Consider the following 22,600-nt stretch of genomic DNA (forward strand, 5'->3'; position numbering starts at 1 on the left):
TGTGGGCTGCAATGTGGCCTGCTGGCCACATGCTTGACACCTCTGGCCTAGATCTCTAAGAGTTTGTTGGCATGCCCAGGGTCATGCCATCAGTAAAGCGTCAGAGACAGGACTTAGATTCAGGTCTTCTTGTCTTCAGGGCCAGCTTTCTATCCAGTACTCATGTTGCTTTTCATCTGTAAAATGGGGATAATAATACCAGTCTAATCTACTTCACTGGATTGTTTTGAGGTTTAAATGAGATTTTATATATACAAGGTTTCCCAAAATCTTCAGTAGCTTAAAATTTCACTAACACTTTTGGGATACCACATGCATATGTATCAGTGTATACGTATATATGCACACACATACGTATATACATATGTTATACAAATGTCATAAGATCATATTGTTAGAGCTGGAAAGGACCTGAGAGGCTATCTAATCCAGCCTTTTTGTTTTATAAATAAGAGAACTGAGACCCAGGGAGAGACTTGCCCAAGGTCACGTAGGTGATGAGCAGCGTAGGTGGGATTTGAACCACTCTCACTCTAGATCCAGGGTGCTTTCTGTAATGTTAAAATAGGTAAAGAAATGCTACAATGTGACTCTTCTAATTTTCAGTCTGATATAACAGCCTCTGCTGAGGTTTCATTTTGGGAATCCAGGTCAAATATTTCTCTCCCTGGACTCTGCTCCCACTGCAGTAGTTGGCTACCCTGCTAGAACATTCCCATACAGTCATGTCAACCCATATCTTCAACTTCTGCTGCATCAAAGGAAAGAGGTCTTTTTCATTTGACCGTGGGTGTTTGCAGATTTGATGCTCCCTGGACCACTGTCCCCAGTTCTGCCCTCCTGCTCTTTATAACAATGTAACCTACATCTATTTCTTCTTCTCTTACTGTTTCCAAGTAGTCATTATTAATAATCCTCGTTCTACAGACAGAGCCACTGTGACTGAAGAAACCTGCCTTCTATGCCTGTGGTCGCAAGAAAAATCAGTGATGCTACCTCTTTACTTCCCAATCCTGCTCTAACCATTAAATAACACATTCTTTTCATTTCCATGCACCAAGCAAGCTGATTTTTGTCTGGTCTTGCAGTTCTGGTCAAAATGGAGGTCAAGAGCAAGAAAAAGCTTTGGCATTAAATAGCAATCCTGTGAAAACTACATTGCTTACAGATCAGATGCTGGCATGACAAGGCAGGACAATTATCAGATTCCGATAAATGTCATCACCAAAACTTTGTTCTTGGCCTTGGGCAGGTAGGTGCCTGAGGACTGAGCATAAGAAGTTCTAGATTCCTTCCCACACGGCAACAAAATCATCAGAGCAAAATCTTTTGCCCTTTTCCTCCTTCAGCCAAATTTGCAGAAAGGATCCCTTTATTCATTATTAAATAGAAAGTAACCCTATCTCTAGTGAAGAGAGGGCTACCACTTTCCTACATTCCCTTCCAGAGGCTACTTGCCCAGTATCGGTAACTCTGAGTACTACTTTGTCACGGGAATCCTTGTGAGGCTCTGGAAGCCATGACTTGTGATGCAGAGCACTGGCGAGCCTGATAATCCAGCCTGTTCAATCCTCTGGAGAACAGCATGTAACACACACACCTCCTGAGCCATAGTAACCTCACAGGGAACCAATCTTTCCTAGAAACTTTTGTATTTTCATTGAATAATGAAAGCAGTTGTGGTTCTCAACAGACCAACTCCAGGGTTGTTTCATTACACTTGCTGATTGTGATGATAAGCACCTTCCCCTTCCTCCCCCCCCCCCCGGCTGTATCTCCCGACTCACTTCAGAATATATCACTCTTCATTTCTGACATCTTCTCTAAGTTCAACCCTCTCCTGATGAAAGGAATTAAAAGTCACTACTTACCAACATAGGTCCACTTTGATCCTGCAAAACAAAATTAAAACAAGTAAGTACAAGTTAAAAGAATAGCGAATTTTTAATATTGACAAAATATGACTAAGGGGGCATTATAGCTGTTTTCAAGTATCTGAAGGGCTCTTGCGTGGAAAAGGTGTAGACTTGTTCTACTTGGCTCCAGAACTAAAAGCAATTGATGGAAGTTTCACTGAGGTCGCTGTAGGTTTGAAGAGAGAAAAAACTTCCTACAATTGATGGAAAAACTTACTGTGATACAAAAGTGGAATGGGCCACCTGTCTAGGAAGAAATACTGCTAATAATAGCAAGTTTTCTTTATATGACACTTCAAGGTTTGCAAAGCACCTGACAATTATTATCTCATTCCATCCTCACAACAACCTGGGGACGTAGGTGCTATTATTATTCCCAATTTACAGATGGGGAAACTGAGACAGACAGAGGGTAAAGTGGCTTGTCCAGAATCACACAGCTAGTAAATGTCTGAAGTCAGATTTGAACTTAGATCTTTGTGACTCCCAAATGTAGTGCTCCAGGCACTATATACCATCTAGCTGTCCCTTTACTGGAGGTCATGAAACAAAAGCCAAAATGACATTTGCTAGGTAAAGGTAGGAGGAATTCTTGTCCAGGTTTGAATTGGACTAGATGACCTTAGAGATCCCTCACAACTCTAAGATTCTATGATTTTGTGAGGTTCTCAGGTGAGAAAATTTCAATTCAACTCAACAAATGTTTACTAAGTGTCTACCAGGATCAAAGCAATATGCTGGGTGCTTCACATTTTTTTTTTCTTTTGTTCTGGACTTGGGATTTCTCTGGCATAGGGAACTTCCCATAAAGGAACTCCTTCAACTAAAGTAGACCAGCCGATGGTCTACAGTTTATCATCTTCTCAATGCCTGGAGCAGTGAAAAGTGAAGGGTCTCACAACCGGTATGTGTCAGGAGCAAGACTTGAACTCAGATTTTCCTAACACAGTGGCTCTCTGTCCTCTATCCTGTCAGGCTCTGGGAATATAAAAGACAAAAATGAAATGTCTATCCTCAAGCACCTTATATTTTAATGGAGGGGAGGAGGAAGGATTGATACAACACGAATACAACTCTATATATATACAAAGTAATTCAAAATAATTTTGTGAGTGAGAAAATATTAATACCTGGGGGAAGGAGGAGGAATCAGGAAAGGCTGTATTTAGGAAGCAACACTTGAGCTATGCTTCAAAGGAAGCCAGTGATTCTATGACATGGTGAGGATCTTTGTCAGATCATGTTATTCCATACATGGAAGAGCACTCCTGAAAAGGAGGTGAAGAACACTGGGGGGCAAATTTTGACCAGGATATTGGGTGTGTAAAAGGAAATAATATGGAATAAGACCAGAAAGGTAGGTGGGAACCAGATTTGGCAATGCTAAGGATCTTTTTTTATTTTATTTTATTCAAGAGGCAAGAAAGAATCATTGATGATTCTAGAGTAGGGTGAATACAGGTTTAGATCTATGTTTTAGGAATATCAATTTGGCAGCTGTATGGAGGAGATTAGAAACTAGAGATTGAGAACTGATCTCTAAGCCAGGAAGACCTTGCTGATGCATATTGGATGTATTACCTTGGGGAAGTCACTTAACTTCAGGAAGCTCTCTGAGCCTAAAAATTGTATAGAAGGTTACCAATCTGCATTAGTAGAAGAAGTTTCCTTCCTTGGGAGTTCCCTATACTACAGAAATCACAGGTCTACTCCCTATCCCTATGTGAGGAGAGACTGGAGAACGAAGAGTTGAGTGGAGGCAGAGAGACTGAAGAAGACATTATTGCTATAGTCAAGTCATGGTGAGGGTCTGAATAAGGGTAAGGCTTGGGTGAATAGAGAGGGGAGAGATGGTATAGAGGTAAGATCAAGCCCCAAGACTTGGTAACTGATTAGATGGAAGGGCTGAAAGAGAGGAAAGGGTCAAGGATACCTCCAAGACTATAACACTGGGAGCCTAGAAAGATGGTAGTGCTATCAACAGAAGTTTGGAAGAAGGATGGATTTGGGGAAAACATGGAATCATTACCACAATTCCACCTTGGATCATGGCAAGTTTGAGTTGTCTATAGGACATCCAGATGGAGATTTCTAGCAGGCAAATAATAACTACTTATATGTTGTCTCCTTCATTAGAAGGTAAGCTTCTTGAGGGCTGATTTGGCCTCTCGTTGAATCTCCAGTGCTTGGCACTGTGCCTAGCACATGGTAAATGCTTAATAAATGCTTGTGACTTGACTTTATGGAGCCTAGGATAGAGATTAGGCCTGAATGTAGAGGGATTTGGGAGTCATCTATGTAAAAAAATGATCATTGAACTCAAGAAAGCTGATTAGATGACCAAGAGAGAAGACTATGCAGGACCAACTTAATTTTAAAATAAATTAAAATGAACAGTGATGCTCAGGTTGTCTGCTTTTCTTTGTCAGACCAGCTGTTTTGAATAAAATAGTCTGCTTTGCCTGGGCTCCTAAATAGGAACCTGTATCTGTTTGGTTTGTTTCTGTCTTGACTTGTGAATAACTAACTACTTAGGGGCAGCTAGGTGGCACAGTGGATAGAGCACCGGCCTTGAAATCAGAGGGACCTGAGTTCAAATCTGGCCTTAGACATATAACATTACTAGCTGTGTGACCCTGGGGAATTAAGCCCATTGCCTAGCCAAAAAACTAACTACTTGAGGTTTTTTGAGTGGCAGCCTCAAAAGGCATTTCAGAGAATCTTAAGTGGGAAATTTTCATGTTCTGGTTACCTCGTCCTCCCTTCAAGGATTTTCCAGGGGTAGTAGACTCTCAGTTCCACCACATATTCCCTGTGTGACTTTGGGAAAGTCAATTTACTTGCCTCAGTCCTCCATAGACCTGATAAAATGAGGTGGGACGAGACCAGTGGTGTCAAACTCAAATAGAAAGGAGGCCACTAATCCACACATAAGGACCCCTGTGAGCCTCATATTGACTTAGTTTTAAAATGTAGTGTTTCTTATTTTTATTTATTTTGTTAAATATTTCCTAATTACATTTTAGTATGTTTTTTGGCTGCACTCAGGAGTGTTTTGGGACCACATATTTGATACTTCTGGATTTGATTTCTAAGGTCCCTTTCAGTTATATGAATATAACTAAATGTAATCCCCAATCGGAAAGAGTGCTTATAGTCTATAACCAGGGATCTACAGAAAAATCCTCCCCACTACTATTCCTTCCACTAAGATAGCCTTTTTACCACTTTGACTATCCCAGCCTTCAGCCTTTCCTTCCTTCTTCCCCCTCATTCTTCTGACATCTATCCTATTGATCAGATTACCTGTCTTGTCTCTTCCATATTTTAAAAAGTCTTCATATCTTCAGCCATTCTTTCTTCCTCCTTTTCTGTCCTATATTAAGAGGTCATGCTTCCCTTCCACTTACTGAAATCAATCCATACACCCTTGCCCTTGATCACCTTTCCTAAAGCCTCTTCTTCCTTTTTTTAAAATTTTATTAGTTTATTTTGATTTATCAATAATCACTTCCATATGCTTTTGAGTTGAAAATTTTTCTCCCCCTTCCTCCACCCTCCCCAAGACAGTGCACAATCTGATATAGGCTTTACATTTACATTCCTATTAAACATATTTTCACATTAGTGAAGTTGTAAGTAAAAATTAAAACCAATAGGAGGAACCATCAGAAAGAGAAACAAAACTCAACAGAAGAGAAAAAATGATAGCATTCACTTCCATAGTTCTTTCTTTGGATGTGGACAGCATTTTCCATCATGAGGCCTCTGGAGATGTCTTAGATCTTTGTAATGCTGAGAAGGGTTAAGTTTATCAATATTAGTCGTCACAAACATGGCTGTTATTGTGTACAAAATCCTCTTGGTTCTGCTCACTTCACTCAGCAATCAGACCATATAAGTCTTTCCAGGTTTTTCTGAAGTCAGCCTGTTCATCATTTCTTATAGCACAATAGTATTCCATTACATTCATATACCACAACTTGCTCAGCCATTCCCCAATTGATGGGCATCCTCTCAATTTCCAATTCTTTGCCACCACAAAAAGAGCTGCTATGAATATTTTTGTACATGTGGGTCCTTTTCCCATTTGTTTGATCTCTTTGGGATATAGCCCTAGAAGTGCTATTGCTGGATCAAAGGGTATGCACATTTTTGTAGCCCTTTGGGCATAGTTCCAAATTGTTCTCCAAAATGGTTGGATCATTTCACAACTCCACCAACAAATTAGTGTTCCAATTTTCCCACATCTTCTCCAACATTTATCATTTTCCTGTTTTGTCATGTTGGCCAATCTGATAGGTGTGATGTGGTACCTCAGAGTTGTTTTGATTTGCATTTCTCTAATCAATAATGATTTAGAGCATTTTTTCATATGACTATAGATGGCTTTAATTTCTTCATCTGAGAACTGTCTGTTCATATCCTTTGACCATTTATCAGTTGGGGAATGGATTGTATTACAAATTTGTCTTAATTCTCTATATATTTTAGAAATGAGGCCTTTATCAGAGAGACTGGTTGTAAAAATTCTTTCCCAATTTTCTACCTTCCTTCTAATCTTAGTTGCATTGGCTTTGTTTGTGCAAAAACTTTTCAATTTAATGTAATCAAAATTATCCATTTTGCTTTTCATAATGTTCTCTATCTCCTGTTTGGTCATGAATTCTTCTGTTCTCCATAGATCTGATAGGTAAACTATTCCTTGTTCTCCCAGTTTACTTATGGTATCAGCCTTTATATCTAAGTCATGAACCCATTTTGACTTTATTTTGGTATATGGTGTGAGATTTGGGTCTATGCCTAGTTTCTGCCATACTCTTTTCCAGTTTTCCCAGCAGTTTTTTTCAAAGAGTGGGTTCTTATCCCAGAAGCTGGGGTCTTTGGGTTTATCAAATAATAGATTACTATAGTCATTGACTACTGTGTCTTGCATATTTAACCTATTCCACTGATCCACCTCCCTATTTCTTAGCCAGTACCAAGCAGTTTTGATGATTGCTGCTTTATAATACAATTTAAGATCTGGAATTGCTAGGCCACCTTCCCCTGCATTTCTTTTCATTAGTTCCTTTGATATTCTGGACCTTTTGTTTTCCAAATGAATCTTGTTATTATTTTTTCTAACTCTATAAAATAATTTTTGGTAGTTTGATTGGTATGGCACTGAATAAGTAAATTAGCTTAGCTAGGATTGTCATTTTTATTATATTAGCTCGGCCTACCCATGAGCAACTGATGTTTTTCCAATTATTTAGATCTGATTTGTGTGAAAAGTGTTTTGTAACTGTGTTCACAGAGTTCCTGGGTTTGTTTCAGGAGGTAGGCTCCTAAATACTTTATAATGTCTACAGTAAGTTTAAATGGGATTTCTCTTTCTATCTCTTGCTGTTGGGCTTTGTTGGTAATATATAGAAATGCTGATGATTTATGTGGGTTTATTTTATAGCCTGCAACTTTGCTAAAGTTGTTTATTATTTCAAGTAGTTTTTTACTTGATTCTCTAGGATTCTCTAAGTATATCACCATGTCATCTGCAAAGAGTGACAGCTTTGTTTCTTCTTTGCCTATTCTAATACCTTCAATTTCTTTTTCTTCTCTTATTGCCAAAGCTAATGTTTCCAGTACATTATTGAATAACAGTGGTGATAATGGACATCCTTGTTTCACCCCGATCTTATTGGAAATGCTTCTAGCCTGTCCCCATTACATATAATGCTTGCTGAAGGTTTTATATATGCTATTTATTATTTTAAGGAAGACTCCATTTATACCTATGCTTTCTAGTGTTTTTAATAGGAATGGGTGTTGTATTTTATCAAAAGCTTTTTCTGCATCTATTGAGATGATCATGTGGTTTCTGTTGGTTTTGGTGTTGATATGCTCAATATGCTGATAGTTTTCCTAATATTGAACCAACCCTGCATTCCTGGTATAAATCCTACCTGGTCATAGTGTATTATTCTTGTGATAAGTTGCTGCAATCTATTTGCTAGTATTTTGTTTAAAATTTTTGCATCTATATTCATTAGAGAAATTGGTCTATAATTTTCTTTCTCTATTTTGACTCTTCCTGGGTTTAGGTATCACACCATATTTGTATCATAAAAAGAATTTGGTAAGACTCCTTCTTCACCTATTTTCCCAAATAGTCTATATAGTATTGGAATTAATTGTTCTTTAAATGTTTGATAGAATTCACATGTAAATCCATCTGGCCCTGGAGATTTTTTCCTAGGGAGTTCATCAATGGCTTGTTCAATTTCTTTTTCTGAGATGGGGTTATTTAAGTATTTTACTTCCTCTTCTGTTAATCTGGGCAATTTATATTTTTGTAAATATGTATCCATTTCACTAAGATTGTCAAATTTGTTGGCATATAGTTGGGCAAAATAATTCCTAATTATTGTTTTAATTTCCTCTTCCTTGGTGGTAGCTTCACCCTTTTCATTCTTGATACTAGTAATTTGGTTTTTTCTTTCTTTTTTTAATTAAATTAACCAAAGGTTTATCTATTTTATTGTTTTTTCATAAAACCAGCTCTTAGTTTTATTTATTAGTTCAATAGTTTTCTTAATTTCAATTTTATTAATTTTTCCTTTGGTTTTCAATATTTCTAATTTGGTGTTTAGTTGAGGATTTTTAATTTGTTCTTTTTCTAGTTTTTTTAGTTGTATGCCCAATTCATTAATCTCCTCTTTTTCTATTTTATTTATGTAAGCATTTAGAGATATAAAACTTCCCCTAAGAACTGCTTTGCTGCATCCCATAAGTTTTGGTATGTTGTCTCATTATTGTCATTCTCTTGAATGAAATTATTGATTGTTTCTATGATTTGTTGTTTGACCCAATCATTTTTTAGGATTAGATTATTTAGTTTCCAATTATTTTTAGTCTATCTTTCCATGGCCCTTTATTACATATAATTTTTATTGCATCATGATCTGAAAAGGATGCATTTAATATTTCTGCCTTTCTGCATTGGATTGTGAGGTTTTTATGCCCTAGTACATGGTCAATTTTTGTGTATGTGCCATGTACTGCTGAGAAAAAAGTATATTCCTTTCTATCCCCATTCAGTTTTCTCCAGAGGTCTATCATACCTAACTTTTCTAATGTTCTATTCACCTCCTTAACTTCTTTCTTGTTTATTTTGTGGTTAGATTTATCTAGTACAGAGAGGGGGAGGTTGAGGTCCCCACTAGTATAGTTTTGCTGTCTATTTCTTCCTGTAACTCCCTGAACTTCTCCTCTAAGAATTTGGATGCTATACCATTTGGTGCATATATGTTTAGTAATGATATTACTTCATTGTCTATGGTGCCTTTTAGCAGGATGTAGTTTCCTTCCTTATCTCTTTTGATTAGATCTATTTTTGCTTTTGCTTTGTCTGAGATCAGGATTGCTACCCTGCTTTTTTACTTCAGCTGAAGCATAATATATTCTGCTCCAGCCTTTTACCTTTACCCTGTATGTGTCACTCTTTTTCAAATGTGTTTCCTGTAAACAACATATTGTAGGATTATGGTTTTTAATCCATTCTGCTATCCATTTCCATTTTATGGGAGAGTTCATCCCATTCACATTCACAGTTATGATTACTATCTGTGTCTTTTTCTCCATCCTTTTTCCCCTGTTTATGCTTTTCTTTCTCCTTTCTCCTTTCCCCCTCCACTAGTGTTTTGCTTTTGACCACCACCTCCTTCCTTCTGTTATCCCTTTCCCTTTTCTTCCCCTTTACCCTTACTGCTTCTTCCCTCTTTCCCCTCCTTTTCTTTCCCCTTTTCCCTACTGCCTATAGGGCAAGTTAGATTTCTATACCTAACTGATTATATTATTATTCCCTTCTTGAGCCAAATCTGATGAGAGTAAGGTTCAAACAATGCTCACCCCCTCCCTTCTTTCCCTCTGCTGTAATAGGATTTTGTCTTTTCCTGTAATGTAATTTACCCTTGTCTGCCTCCTCCTTTCTCAGTACATTTTCTAAGATCAGATTAATCCACTTATTTGGATCCATTTAACCCACTTGATTAGATTTTTTTTATCATTACATCAAAGTCAACTAATATCCACCCTCTTTATGTATACTCCTTTAACATGGTGTATAACAATACAGTTCTCAAGAGTTGCAAGTGTCATCTTCCCTTGTAGGGATGTAAACAGTCCCCTTATTAACAACATATTGTATCTTTCTGTCCCATTTACCTTTTTATGTCTTTCTTGAATCTTGTACTTGAAGATCAAATTTTTTGTTGAGCTCTGGTCTTTTTATCAGGAAGGTTTGGAAGTCCCTATTTTGTTGAATATCCATCTCCTCCTTGAAAAATCATGCTCATTTTTGTTGGGTAGTTGATCCTTGGCTGCAATCCAAGCTCCTTTGCCTTAAGGAATATCATGTTCCACCCTGCAGTCTTTTAATGTAGAAGCTGCAAGGTCCTGTGTAATCCTCACTGTGGTTCCATGATATTTAAATTGTTTCTTTCTGGCTGCTTGCAGCACCTTCTCTTTCATCTGGTAATTTTGGAATTTTGAATTTTGCTATTATATTCCTTGGCATTGTCAATTTGGGATCTCTTTCAGGTGTGCAGTTTATTCTTTCTATGGTTATTTTACCTTCTGGTTCTAGGACTTCAGGGCAGTTTTCCTTTATGATTTCCTGAAAGATACTGTCCAGGCTCTTTTTTTCATCATGATTTTCAGGTAGTCCAATAATTTTTAAATTGTCTCTCCTGAATCAATTTTCCAGGTCGATTGTTTTACCGATGAGGTATTTTATGTTTTCATCAATTTTTTCATTTTTTTGTTTCTGTTTGACTGATTCTTGCTCTCTCATAGAGTCATTAGTTTCCATTTGTCCAATTCTAGTTTTTAACAGATTGTTTTCTTCTGTTAGTTTTTGTACTTCCTTCTTCAATTGGCCAATTTTGTGTTTTTTCTTCAGTGTACTTTTTTTCCAATTGGCCAATATTTTTAAGGACTCTTCTACCTCTCTCATTTGACTTTTAAAATCCTTCTTGAGCTCTTCTAAGAAGGCTTTTTTGGGTTTCATACCAGTTCATATTCCCTTTTGATGTTGCAGATGTGGGTTTGTTGACAATGTTGTCTGCTCTTCAGAATTTCTGTCTTGATCTTCACTCTTCTCTATGGTATGTTTCTTATTACTCATGGTGTTTCTTTATTCCCTGGCCTTTAAAGAGATTGAGCTCTCCTGCTGGGGAACAGAGGGCACTGACCCAAGCTTCTTGTGTTGGGAGCCTAGGTCTTGGTCACTGGCTTTGTGTGTTGGGGCCTCTTATGTTGGCAATTGGAGGCTGTAGGGTTTTGGCAGCTTACCTGATGTTGGGCTGGAATCAGCAAGGCTGGAACTTTCAGGCAATTCTAGGTTGTCTGCTTTTCCTTTCCTTCAGCTTTCTTCAGCTCCTTTTAGATGGGTGCTGCAGGGTGTTTATCTGCCTGGAGCCCCTTGCAATGCTGCCTCCCTCGTTTCTGCTAATGCACTGGGAAATTCCTTTGTGGTAGAGTGCCGAGGCACCTGGTGGTTTTCTGAGCTGATTTCCACCGATTCCCCCGCTCTTACTGAGGCACTTGGAGGTCCAGGTGTTGGTGTGTGCCTGCTCTACCACCTGGGCTTCAGGATCTCTTCCTGGTTGACAGTTGGAGGTTCTGACAGCTTACCTGGTGTTGGGCTGGAATCAGCAAGGCTGGGGCTTTATGAAAACTTTAGGTTGTTTTCTTCAGCTCCTTTCAGATGAATGCTGCCAGGTGTTTATCCATCTGGAGCCCTTTGTAGTGCTGCTTCCCTTATTTTTGCTGAGGCACTGGGAGACCCGTTTGCTGGGCTGCTGCACTGCTGCTCCCCGTCTTTCTTCTTCTAGTTCAGTTGTTCCAGGGTTTTTTTCTGGGGTGATGTTGTCTGGGTTTTCAGAGGTTGATAGGGGAGAGTGAGAGAGCGACTACCTTTTTACTCCGCCATCTTGGCTCTCCTTCCTTTTTTTCTTACTGCCATCTTTGTTTTCAAATCCTTGTTACTTCTTGCCTGGACATTTAAACAACCTCCCAGCTCATCTCTCTGCCCTAATTTCTTCCTCCTACAAATCATCCTACATGATTAAGATGTTACCTAATTACCAGGTTACTCTTTCTTAAATAGGATCCCATCACTTCCTTGCTCAAAGACTTTCCCTAATTCCCCATTGTTGACAGACTAAATTCTATACTCTTTAGTGTGGCATTAAAGGCCCTCCATAATCTAGTTCCAACCTACTCTTCCAGCCCTATGTCCCAATATTGCCCCATTATACAGCTGCATTCCAGAAAAATTAAGTTAATTAACATTACCCCAAACATCATATACTTTCTTAACATCATACCTTTCCTAATGCCTAGACTACCCTTATCTCTGCCCACCCCATCTTCATCTGTTGAAATCCTAGTCATGCTTGAAGGTATAGCTCAAATGTTGTCCTCTTCATGAAGCCTCCCTTGCCCTCTCTTAATTGAAAGGGTGTAAGGATGGAGGTTAGGTGAAATGGTTGTGGAGGAAAGGGAGAAGGTAGCAGGAGGCAGGAGGAGCAAAGTGAAACTTGGCTTGGGGTTTCCTGAAATAGTGTTACTGGAGAGGCAGTGGCCAACCAGGAAAGCAAGGCTTCTCTTCCTCCTTGGGACAGACATTGGAGTGGCCTGGGGGTTGCTGTGAATTTACATGGGCAGCATTAGGCTGAGTCTTCTTTGTGGACTGGGAATAAAACTAAGCTTCCCTAAGAGCAGTTCTGCAGACTTTGGAGATGGGATGAGACTGGCCCTGTGACTTTGTCAGCAGACGGTCCCAGTAAGGAACTTCCTGTACCAATGGAGAGCCACACCTTCTCCACAGCTCATTGTAGAGAGTTTTCTGGGGGCATTGAGAGGTTAAAAAGACTTGCCTAGGATCACACTGGCAATGTGTGCCAGAGGCAGACCTTGAGCCTAGATCTTTCTGTATCCACTGTATCTACTACACCAGGCTCCCTCATTCTACTGCCTTTATTCAGGCCGGATTGTTTTAGCTTCTCACTGTCATTAAAGAAGTGGTTGGAATTCTGGGGAAGCAAAACTTTTCAAGTGAGTTCCTATGGTTTACTGCCTACAGGGTCTCTCTCAGCAGAAATAGGGCCTAAGAACAAAGGGAAGAGAACTAGCTGAGGGCTAAACAACAGGAGACTCCCCTTTATTATCTTGTCTTATTCCCTGAACGTCTGCTTGCTTGTCTGACTAAGCATGACAGTGGTTTGTAGAAACATATGGCAGTTACTCTCACACAGGAAGCTATGCAAAATTCCTATCAGGTGAAGCTTCTAGCCTAAGTTTCCATGAATGGCAAGGTATTTCTGCCCCACTTCTCCCTGGGAGAAGCACACAGTAAGTGTCGGTTACCTGGCCCTAGACCACCAAGTAAACAGTCAATTTTCCCCTGACTAGTTCATCCTTAGCTTGAGTGTTTTAATTGCACCTGCCACAAACTAAATCACCACCAGCAAGAGGATTGTTACTTAACATCTTTGCTGCTAACTCTAGAAGTTTCCCAGGTTGAGCTTTTTCTTTTATTGTGGCATGGAGGAAGAAGCAACTGTGAAGTGCCTAAAAACACCTCAGTGACAGCTCTTACCTCATCTAATGTCAGGGCCAGAGGAGTCAGCGTGTTGACTGACACCAAGTCTGGGGATTGGCTACTGTAAGTGAGTGGCATAATAAGCCAACCTCTTGAGCTGTCTTCTCTCTGAGGTTGGGACTCTTAGGCTCTGGGTGAGAGAGTGTGTGTGTATGTGGGGGAGGGGGAGGGTGCAGTAGGGGAGGAATAAATATCAAATAGATTTGAGAGTGGGTGGGGTGCAGAAAAGGAAGCACAGTCAGCCTAAAGAAAAACCAAAGTTAATAAGGATTGAGTCAGAAGGTTTGCCTACTTTTACAGATATGTATCAATGCCAAATCCAACTAGTTAGCTTTCTGAGGAGAGCTGACACACAACTATAGTATTGAAATAGACTGTTAAGGTTCTTATTAAAAGTAGCTTTTTCTAGAGTGGCTACTCCTCCTCCCTGGATATAAGATGTTGAAGAATAAACCTGAATGATAGAGGAAACTCATGTCTATCGACAGGGCTGAACCTCCACAAAGCAGGTGAGGCAAATTTCTCATCCCAGCATCAGGTCTAGCTTCTTGAGACTACTAGGGACTTCTGTGCGGGAAAGAGATTTTTTCCATCCTAAAGAAGGTCATCTGAGTGATTTAGGAAGGCTTGAGTAACTCAACCTTCAATGCCTGTTTGAACCTGCAAACTTGCTACAAGACTGGGTAGGGAAAATGTCCCAGGTGTGTTTTGAAAAAAAAAACCAAAAACTGATTTGTAAAGATCCAGGTCACAGGGTTCAGAGCATTTGGAGCTCCTTGTAACCACTGTCAGAACTCTCTCGATGTAACCCTATGCTGAGGCAGAGCAGCCCAGCTGCAAACTCAATTCCTCACATTGAAACACAGTACAAACTGGTTTAGGCTAGACAAGATTTGGCTCTGCAGAATTCATTAAAAACCTGCCCTAAAACAGCCTCATAAAGCCATAATACAAGGCTTTCTCTGCCCAGAACTTCACATTTCACCTTTTATTCACTTTTCTCTCATTCATAACATCCCCCATGCATTTTTCCTTGACATCCACCAATTCTAGCAGCAGGAGAAATTAAAAACTGTGAAGTCTAGTTAGAGAACAAACCCCAGTTTATACCAGGCCACATTTCCCACCTCTATTCCCATGGCCTGGTCCTACACCACAGACGGGGTTTGGTATTTTTTTGCAGAGGGGAGGGGAGATACAGGTGTGTTGGACCTTATACCCAGAGGCTTTAAAAGAGCTGAGAAGCCCAGGTGGAGAAGGAGGAGGCACAACTGCATAAAAATATGTTTCATGAACAGGAATGAGTGCAAGGTCTGCTAACTACAGTGTGAGATGAAGAGCTCTTTTTCCTGGTCTAACCCCTCCCCCAGGCCCCCACTCATTCCAAACCTTTGGAAAGTTGTTTTGTTGACTAGTGGGGCAGCGGGAAGTAGCTGCCTCTCAAAGGGTAAAGGTTCTTCATTCAAGGGTGTTGGAGAATGAAAAGGACTAATGAATAGCTAGTTGTCTCTATTGTCCTGGGTTGGTTAGACAGCCAAAGAGAGGCAAGATGTATGTGTGTGTGTGTGTGTGTGTGTGTGTGTAGGTGTAGAGTGGGGGGTTATTAAGCTGAATATAGATCTAATTTGCTGCTGTTTTCTTGAAGGAGGGGGAAAAGGGTTGACAAGATTTCAACACTCATAATATATTTAAACTCCTGCTACTTTTCATTTAAACTTCTATATCACATCTTTCTCCCATCTCCTTGCCATTTCTTTCTTACCAGAAGCTAATATAAAGCATGTAATGCCTTAATTTCATTAACAACGATCTTAAAGTTACTAACAATAGGTTCTGCCACTCAGGTCTCCTTGCTGACCTCCAGGAGAGAAAGAAGGCACATAAGTTTTCTGGCCAGGGACTGAAGTGATTTTTAGTTCCCCTGCCAAGCCAGCAAAACATCCCACATGTCTTAGCTGAGGGGAGGCGTAAATCCTCTGGATTTGTGCTCCCACAAATGACCCGGGCTTACTGTCTCAGAGCATGCCCCACGCAGGGCATGAACCATCATGAATTATCCATGAAATACCCATGAATTATCCATGAGCTATCCATAAGTGTCAGTCTTCTCCCCTGGAAAAGCACTAACCCTAGGCATTGGAGAGACACCCCCCCACACACACACACATGCACAGCCTCCAGCAGGCAAAGTTTGGCATTTTTCTCTTCTTCGAAAAATAACTTGAAACCTGTGCTACCGCCACCCCCACCCCTCACCCCCAACACACACACACACACACACACACACACACACACACACACAAATGTGGCAGTTCAGCAAAATGCACTGACCCATACCTGGAGCTCATGACTTAAGCTTCAGGTCCCCAGTCTTGCTTTTAAATGTTACAACACTGATTAAACCCAGAAAACAAAATAAAAACAAGTTGGGGGGCACTCCTTGCAGAGAATATAATGATTGAGGCTAATAGGCATCATCCCTTCATCTTTAAATGAAGTTTGTGGCATGAAAATCTATCCCCTAAGGGAATGAATCTTGTCCCAGAGATCTCCCAAACCAATATGCAATTTTCCTAGTAATCAGAGCATCATAAAACACTAGTCAATTCTTTATTGTCTGCAGGTGGATTATGAATAGCCTATTTTAAGTCTCATAGCAATTTCTTCCCACTGGTCAGCATATTCCCAAGCTACCTTTTGTTCAGTTTACATCCAGGGAATGAATACTAATTCTAACATAATGTATGATTAAAACATAATCAGTACATTTGCTTTCTGCTTTAACCTGTTTCTACCACCTTAAGTAATGCATTCAAAGTAAAACTAAAAAATAACTTGATTATTTGCTGTTCTAGGTTATGCGTTACTATTCTCTACCCCCATTAGGTGAGGATAAGAGATCACTATATTAATATGACATCAAATAATTCATCTGATCAGTGATTCTATGCACAAAATCTAAGAGCTCAGGAAGGTTAATAAAGAAAAAAAGGCAGAAACTTTACCATTAAGTGGTGCTGGCACAGAGGTTTGCACCTTTAAGAAAAGGATAAGCACGGTGGCACCAGCTGCACTAACAATGCTCTGGGCTGGCATGTTCAGGAAAGCTGTCTCCCCGTAGGTAGTTCACAGGATTTTTCTTTTTTCTCACTCAGTGGAAAAGCCTCTCCTGAACAAGCTGAATGCTACCACATGCTCTCAGCTGGAGCTCTGTGGCAAGCAGGACAGATCTTTAGGCTCTCAACTCTCTTAGGGCTGTTTTTATATAGAGCTCCTGAAAGGCTCAGCCCCAAACAAATGATGTCATTATGCAGGGGGAGAGCCCTGCCTACCAGAGTCCCAGTCTTTAGGAAAGTTATAGACCTTATTACTCTCCTGTATTTCCTAAGTGATCCATGACAGTACAGAGCAGGAGAAATGAACCCAATTGAGAATGGGGATGGCCATTGTCACTTATACCACTTCATCTCCTGACTTTTGCCTGCTTCTGTCTGGATCTAGTGACCTCTGAGTCATATCTATACATGTAAACAAATCATTAAGGACCACTTTTGCTCCTGAGGCACTATAGAAAAACAATAGTCTTATGTGGTGAAGTTTCTATACTCTGGTGGTATTATCCATTCCTAGTAGCAATGGAAAAATATAGTTTGACCATCCATGTTGGTTATATTATGACATATATATGTGTGTGTATATACACATAATATACATAATACAAATGTGTATATATTATATATAATACACAAACACATATATATGTATATTTCTTTTTTTCATTTCATTCATGACAGCTAGGTGGCACAGTGGATAGAGTGCCGGACCTGGAGTTAAATCAATTAAACAAACATTTACTATGTGCCAGGCACTATGCTGAAAGTCAGGAATACCTGAATTCAAATCTTGCCCCAGACCCTTACTAGCTGTGTGAACTCTGGGCAAGTCACTTAACCTCTGTATGCCTCAGCTTCCTTATCTGTAAAATGGGGATAGTAAGAGAACCTACCTCTCAGGGTTGTGGTGAAGATTAAATGAGATAATTATAAAGCATTTACCCCAGTGCCTGGCACATAGTAACCATTATATAGTTGTTAGCTATAATCATTTTTAGCTGTGTGAATTCTGGGCAAATCACTTCACCTCTATCAGCCTCAGTTTCCTCATCTGTAAAATGGAGTTAATAATAGCACTCCAGTGACACTGGACTATTTGCTATTCCTCGCAGAAAACACTCTATACTCCTACTTGATGCATTTTCAGTGGCTGTCACCCATACTGGGAATTCTCTCCTTCATCTCTGCCTGCTGACTTCCTGGTCTTCGAGTCTCAGCTAAAATCTAATCTTCTACAAGAAGTCTTTTGTGATCTCACCTAATTCTAGCGTCCTCCCTCTGATACTGTTTCCATCTTATCCTGTATATATCTTGTTTGTACATACTCATTTTCATGTTGTTTTTGAGGACATGTTTTCTTAGTTCCCTTTTATAAGGGCAGGTTTTTGCCTTTCTTTGTATCCCCTGTACTTAGCCAGTGCTTGGCATACAGTATGTTCTTAATAAATGTTTGTTAACTGTCTGACTGATTACCTCCCCAGGTTTTTGTAAGGATAAAATGAGATGATTTCTAAAGTGTTTTGCAAACCTTAAAGAGCTATATAAATGCTGATAAAGTATAAAATGCTATATAAAAGCTAATGAAGTACTTTGAGATCTTTGTAAGATAGCAGTTGTAAAAGGACAATCCTATTGCAATCATTTTCAGACCATAGCAGAAAATTTACTTGTTAGATGATAACTTTTTGTGTCTAGAACTTCTGATAAAAGAGTAGTAACTATTTAGGCCTATGGTTCTTACCTAGCATTAATAGGAATGCAACTGCTTTTGTCTATACATAGGATGGAAAGGTAGTGTGGTATAATGGATAGAGAGCTGGATTTGGAGTCAGGAATACCTGTATTCAAATCTAGCCTCAGACACTTATTAGCCATATGACTCAGCAAGTTACTTAAATTCAGTTTCCTCATTTGTAAAATGAGAGGGTTAGAATACATAATTGCTGAGGTCCCTTCTGTCTCTACATCTATTGTCCTATTAATTTATCAATGTGGGGAATTCTCAGTTTAGAATCACCCTCCACTGTTGCAGATCAAGTAATCCACAAGCATTTATTATTATTTATTATTATATTCCAAAATTTTCAGATACAAACACAAATCAACAACATATCTATAACTGGTAGCCTTAGAGAGTTACCTAGGGCAATAGTGTCAAACTCAAATAGAAACATCCCTTTGGCAGCATACTGAATTAGAAAACTACAAATTAACATTATTTATGTTATATTGTATTTTTATTTATTTTGGTAAACATTTTCCAATTACACTGTAATCTGGTTTGGGATGCTTGGGAGTTTTGCCTTTTTTTTTTTTAACACTTCTGGCTAGAGTATTGAAAGGCTAAGTGATTTGCCCATGGTGATTTGTCAGAGGCAGGACTTAAACAGAGATCTTCCTGGCTTTTAGATACACTGCCTATCCACTGCTCCAATTTACCTCTCACTGAATACCTTTGTAATAAGGAAATGGCTCGTGGTACAGTGGATAGAGAGCTAGGCCTGGAGTCAGAAAGAGCTGAATTTAAATTCAGCCAGACATACTTCCTAGGTGGGTGACCCTGGGCTAGTTACTTAACCTCTGTTTGCCTTAGTCTACTCAACTATAAAATGAGGATAATAATAGTATCTCTTTCACAGGGTTATTGTGAGGATCAAATATGATAATATTTGTAAAGTGTTTAGCATAGTGCCTGGCATATGGTAGGCACTTAATAAATGTCCATTCTTTCCCTTCTTCCCCTAATAATGACTAATCCGTCTAAAAGCTGAAATGAGTTGCAGAATTGTATATGTTATAATACCTATGTCATTTTATTATTTTGAATACAAACATGTATAGGTATAAAATCATAAAATTTTTGAGTAGTAAAGAATGGTAATTTTATCTGATTTAAGTTTTTTTTATTTTATAGCTGTGGGAACTAAAAATCAATGAGGCAGCTAGGTTGTACAGTGGATTTGGAGGTGATACAGTGCTAGATTTAGAGTGAGAAGGTCCTAAGTTTCAATTCTGCATCAGACACTTATTTAGCTGTATGACCTTGAGCAAGTTGACCTCTCTCAGACTCAGTTTCCTCATATGTAAAAAGGAGATAAGAGTAACACCTGTCTCACAAGGTTGTTGCAAGAATCAAATGAGATGACACATGTAAAAGGCTTTGTGAGTCTTAAAAGTATTATATTTATAAAGTACTATGAAGTATTATATAAAGTATTTAACAATAATAATAATAATAATAACTATGATGATGTGATTTGCCCAGAATCATACAATTGGAAGTAAAACCAGAACTAGAAATAAGCTTTCCTGTATTTCAGAGCTAAATATTAAATGAAACCAGTTCTGCAACAAACAACTCAAAGGAGCACTGGAAGAGGAGAGACAGGAAGGATGTGTGGTTATAGGTGGTAATTCAGTGTGTTCATAACATTAGATTGTGACTATTTTCACAAAGAAAGTGCTAGAATTAGTTGAAAGTGCCTGTCTGTACTGAATCATTCAATAAATTCATAGCAATAAAGAGGGGATTGAGAATGTAAACTGAACTTGATTGCCATTAATGTTTTGAGGACATTTTTTTTCATTCTTAGAAATCAGAAAAACTAAGAGAGCAGAGGAGGGTGAAATGATCAAACTTCAAAAGAACATTCTTCAAATTGAATGTCGGGGACTAAAAACACTAAAACATAAAGCTAAACAGCTTAAGTTCTCAGCAGAATAAATTGACAGGGCCCTTTCCTACAGAGGGTCTTCTTGAGGAATATTTGGCATTGGCTTGAAAGGAATTGTGCTTGCCATCCTCTTATGGAAGTGCTGTGATGGATAAATCCGTTGCCCTCTTGGGTTAGGTTGGTAAATGGACCTAGTGCAAATCTGCAATAGTCAGTCGATAAACATTTATTAAACACTGTGTCAGGCTCTGTGCTAAGCCCTGAGGATACAAAGGAAAGCAAAAGACAGCCCAGCCCTCAAGGACCTAACAGTCTAATGGGGGAGAAAACATATGGACAACTGTGGACAAACAAGCTACATGCAGAATAAGTAGGATTATCATATGACTTTTAGAATTGAAAGGCAAGTTAGGGAGGATTTAGTAATGAAGCCCTGAAGTGTAGTGACTTGCCAAAGGACACATAGGTAGCAAGGAACAGAAGCAGGATTTGCACTTAGATCTTCTGCCTTCAAATTCCATTCAAACTGTGCTGCCAACCAACCCCCAAATGGCATGCCCAGATAGGAGAAGCTGCCAAGAAAACCCCTCTAAAATTGAACCCCCAGTTAAAGGCTCAGATGAGGATCATGCATCAAAGCAAACAATGTAGCCAGCAAGCACCTGCAAAATCCTGCTGAAGTTTTATTTTCTCCACGGTGTCAGAAGAAGCTTTGAAATTGACAATTTACTATATTTGATAAGAATGTATATGTAGAGCCTATATCAGATTGCATGTCATCTTGGGGAGGGGGACGGAGAGAGAGGGAGAGAAAATTTAAAACTCAAAAGTTTATGGAAGTGATTGTTGAAAACTAAAAATTAATTAATTTTTAAAAATTCCTTATAAAAAAAAGAAATTGACAATTTACACTAATGCCTAATATACCTTCTCTTCTTAGTTTTAGCTTATGTAGCCCCTCCCATAAATTAATCCTTGGCATTTCAAGAGTAAGGCTTACTTTGGAGTGGGTTTTCCCCCCTCAAAGATGAGAATTATTCCTCTGGACAATGTCAGTCTACTTCAAGTACTACCAATTCTGAGGTCAAATCAAGGGACTATTTTCTGGTTATACCCCTTTGGGTTGGGGAACTGTAGTTTTCTAGGTGCTTTGATCATTTGGCTATATAAGCAAACCAAGGACATCTCATTCGGATCCTGACAATGATATAATTGTCTGCAAGAAAACTGTGTGCTTCTCTCCCCAAGCTAAACTAGGGTACAAAGGGATATTTAAGCCTTATTCAATAAATAGCACACCTGCCCAAATGGCACATGGTAAACTACAAAAATCTCACACACTCTCAATACAGTCTTCAAGGAACCAACTAAAAACAGTCAGAGTTCCTTCTTTTAATAACGACTTCCATTTGGTCAAAAAGAAAAACCAGGCAGAAAATATCCAGTAAGTACTATTGAAAAGGGGTAGTGGCAAAGGGAAGCTCTCTATATCTCCTCATGAATGATTTCCTGTTTCCTTCCAGTCTTGGTAACAGTTACTTTTGTTTGTTATCAATGTTAACTTGATGTTCAACACTTGTATCTTTGAATTATAAACTGAGGAAGTAAATATCCTTTTGAAACTGCTACATTGCACAGTATGTCACTGAAAGGCAGGATTCACATTAAGAAAATTTGGGTTTTAGTCCTGGCTTTGTCTTTAACCTAAAGTGTGACAAACAAGTCACTTAATGTCTCAATGCCTTAGCTTATTCATCTTCTCATCAGATATAACCAATACTTGTCCTAAATGCTTCACAGGATTGTTGTGGGTATAAAATTAGTTATTCTACAAGTATTTATGAAGTGCCTGCTATGTGCTGGCAACCTCAGTGTCATCCTCAGCTCCTCTCTCTTTCATTCACTTCACATAGCCATTCAGTTGTTAAATCTTGTCATTTCTACCTTTCTATAATCTCTCCTATTTTCTACTCTGCCATTGCCTCACGCTTTATACCATCCCCTCATCACCTCTTACCTGTAAAGGTTGCATCTGGTGGGTTTTACTGTCTCACGTCTCCCCCCTAGTCCATCCTCCACTCATCTGCCCAACTGATCTTACTAATAGGACCTGACCATGTCATCCTTGTACTCAGTAAATACCAGCAACTCCCTTGACTTCAAAGATCATATATTACATTTCTCAGTCATTTAAAGGACTTCACAGCCTGACCTCTTCTTACTTTTCTGGTCTTCTTGCATTTTACACCC

At 39.0% G+C, this 22,600-nt stretch overlaps 1 protein-coding gene and 1 long non-coding RNA gene across 4 annotated transcripts in view; one reads left to right on the top strand and one right to left on the bottom strand.

The window, feature by feature from the left end:
• Window positions 1-16,814, bottom strand: part of CA12 (carbonic anhydrase 12) — an 80,066-nt gene extending 63,252 nt beyond the window's left edge. Inside the window, exons 1-2 of one of the 3 annotated variants that reach the window (XM_078151195.1) lie at window positions 16,569-16,813; window positions 1,872-1,892 (exon numbers count right to left, since the gene is read on the bottom strand). In XM_078151195.1, the coding sequence (XP_078007321.1) occupies window positions 1,872-1,892; window positions 16,569-16,659 (112 nt within the window). In that variant the 5' untranslated portion in view covers window positions 16,660-16,813. Of the gene's footprint in view, window positions 1-1,871; window positions 1,893-16,568 lie in introns of all 3 variants that reach the window. The other 2 variants (XM_078151194.1, XM_078151197.1) reach the window with 2 other exon arrangements.
• The window catches only part of LOC144456307 (uncharacterized), a 118,471-nt gene that overhangs the window by 5,512 nt on the left and 90,359 nt on the right, over window positions 1-22,600 (top strand). The gene's annotated exons all lie outside the window — the stretch shown is intronic.

This window comes from Phascolarctos cinereus, unplaced genomic scaffold (genome assembly GCF_003287225.1).
Source record: "Phascolarctos cinereus isolate Bilbo 61053 unplaced genomic scaffold, phaCin_HiC Scaffold_3;HRSCAF=262, whole genome shotgun sequence".
NCBI lineage: Eukaryota > Metazoa > Chordata > Mammalia > Diprotodontia > Phascolarctidae > Phascolarctos > Phascolarctos cinereus.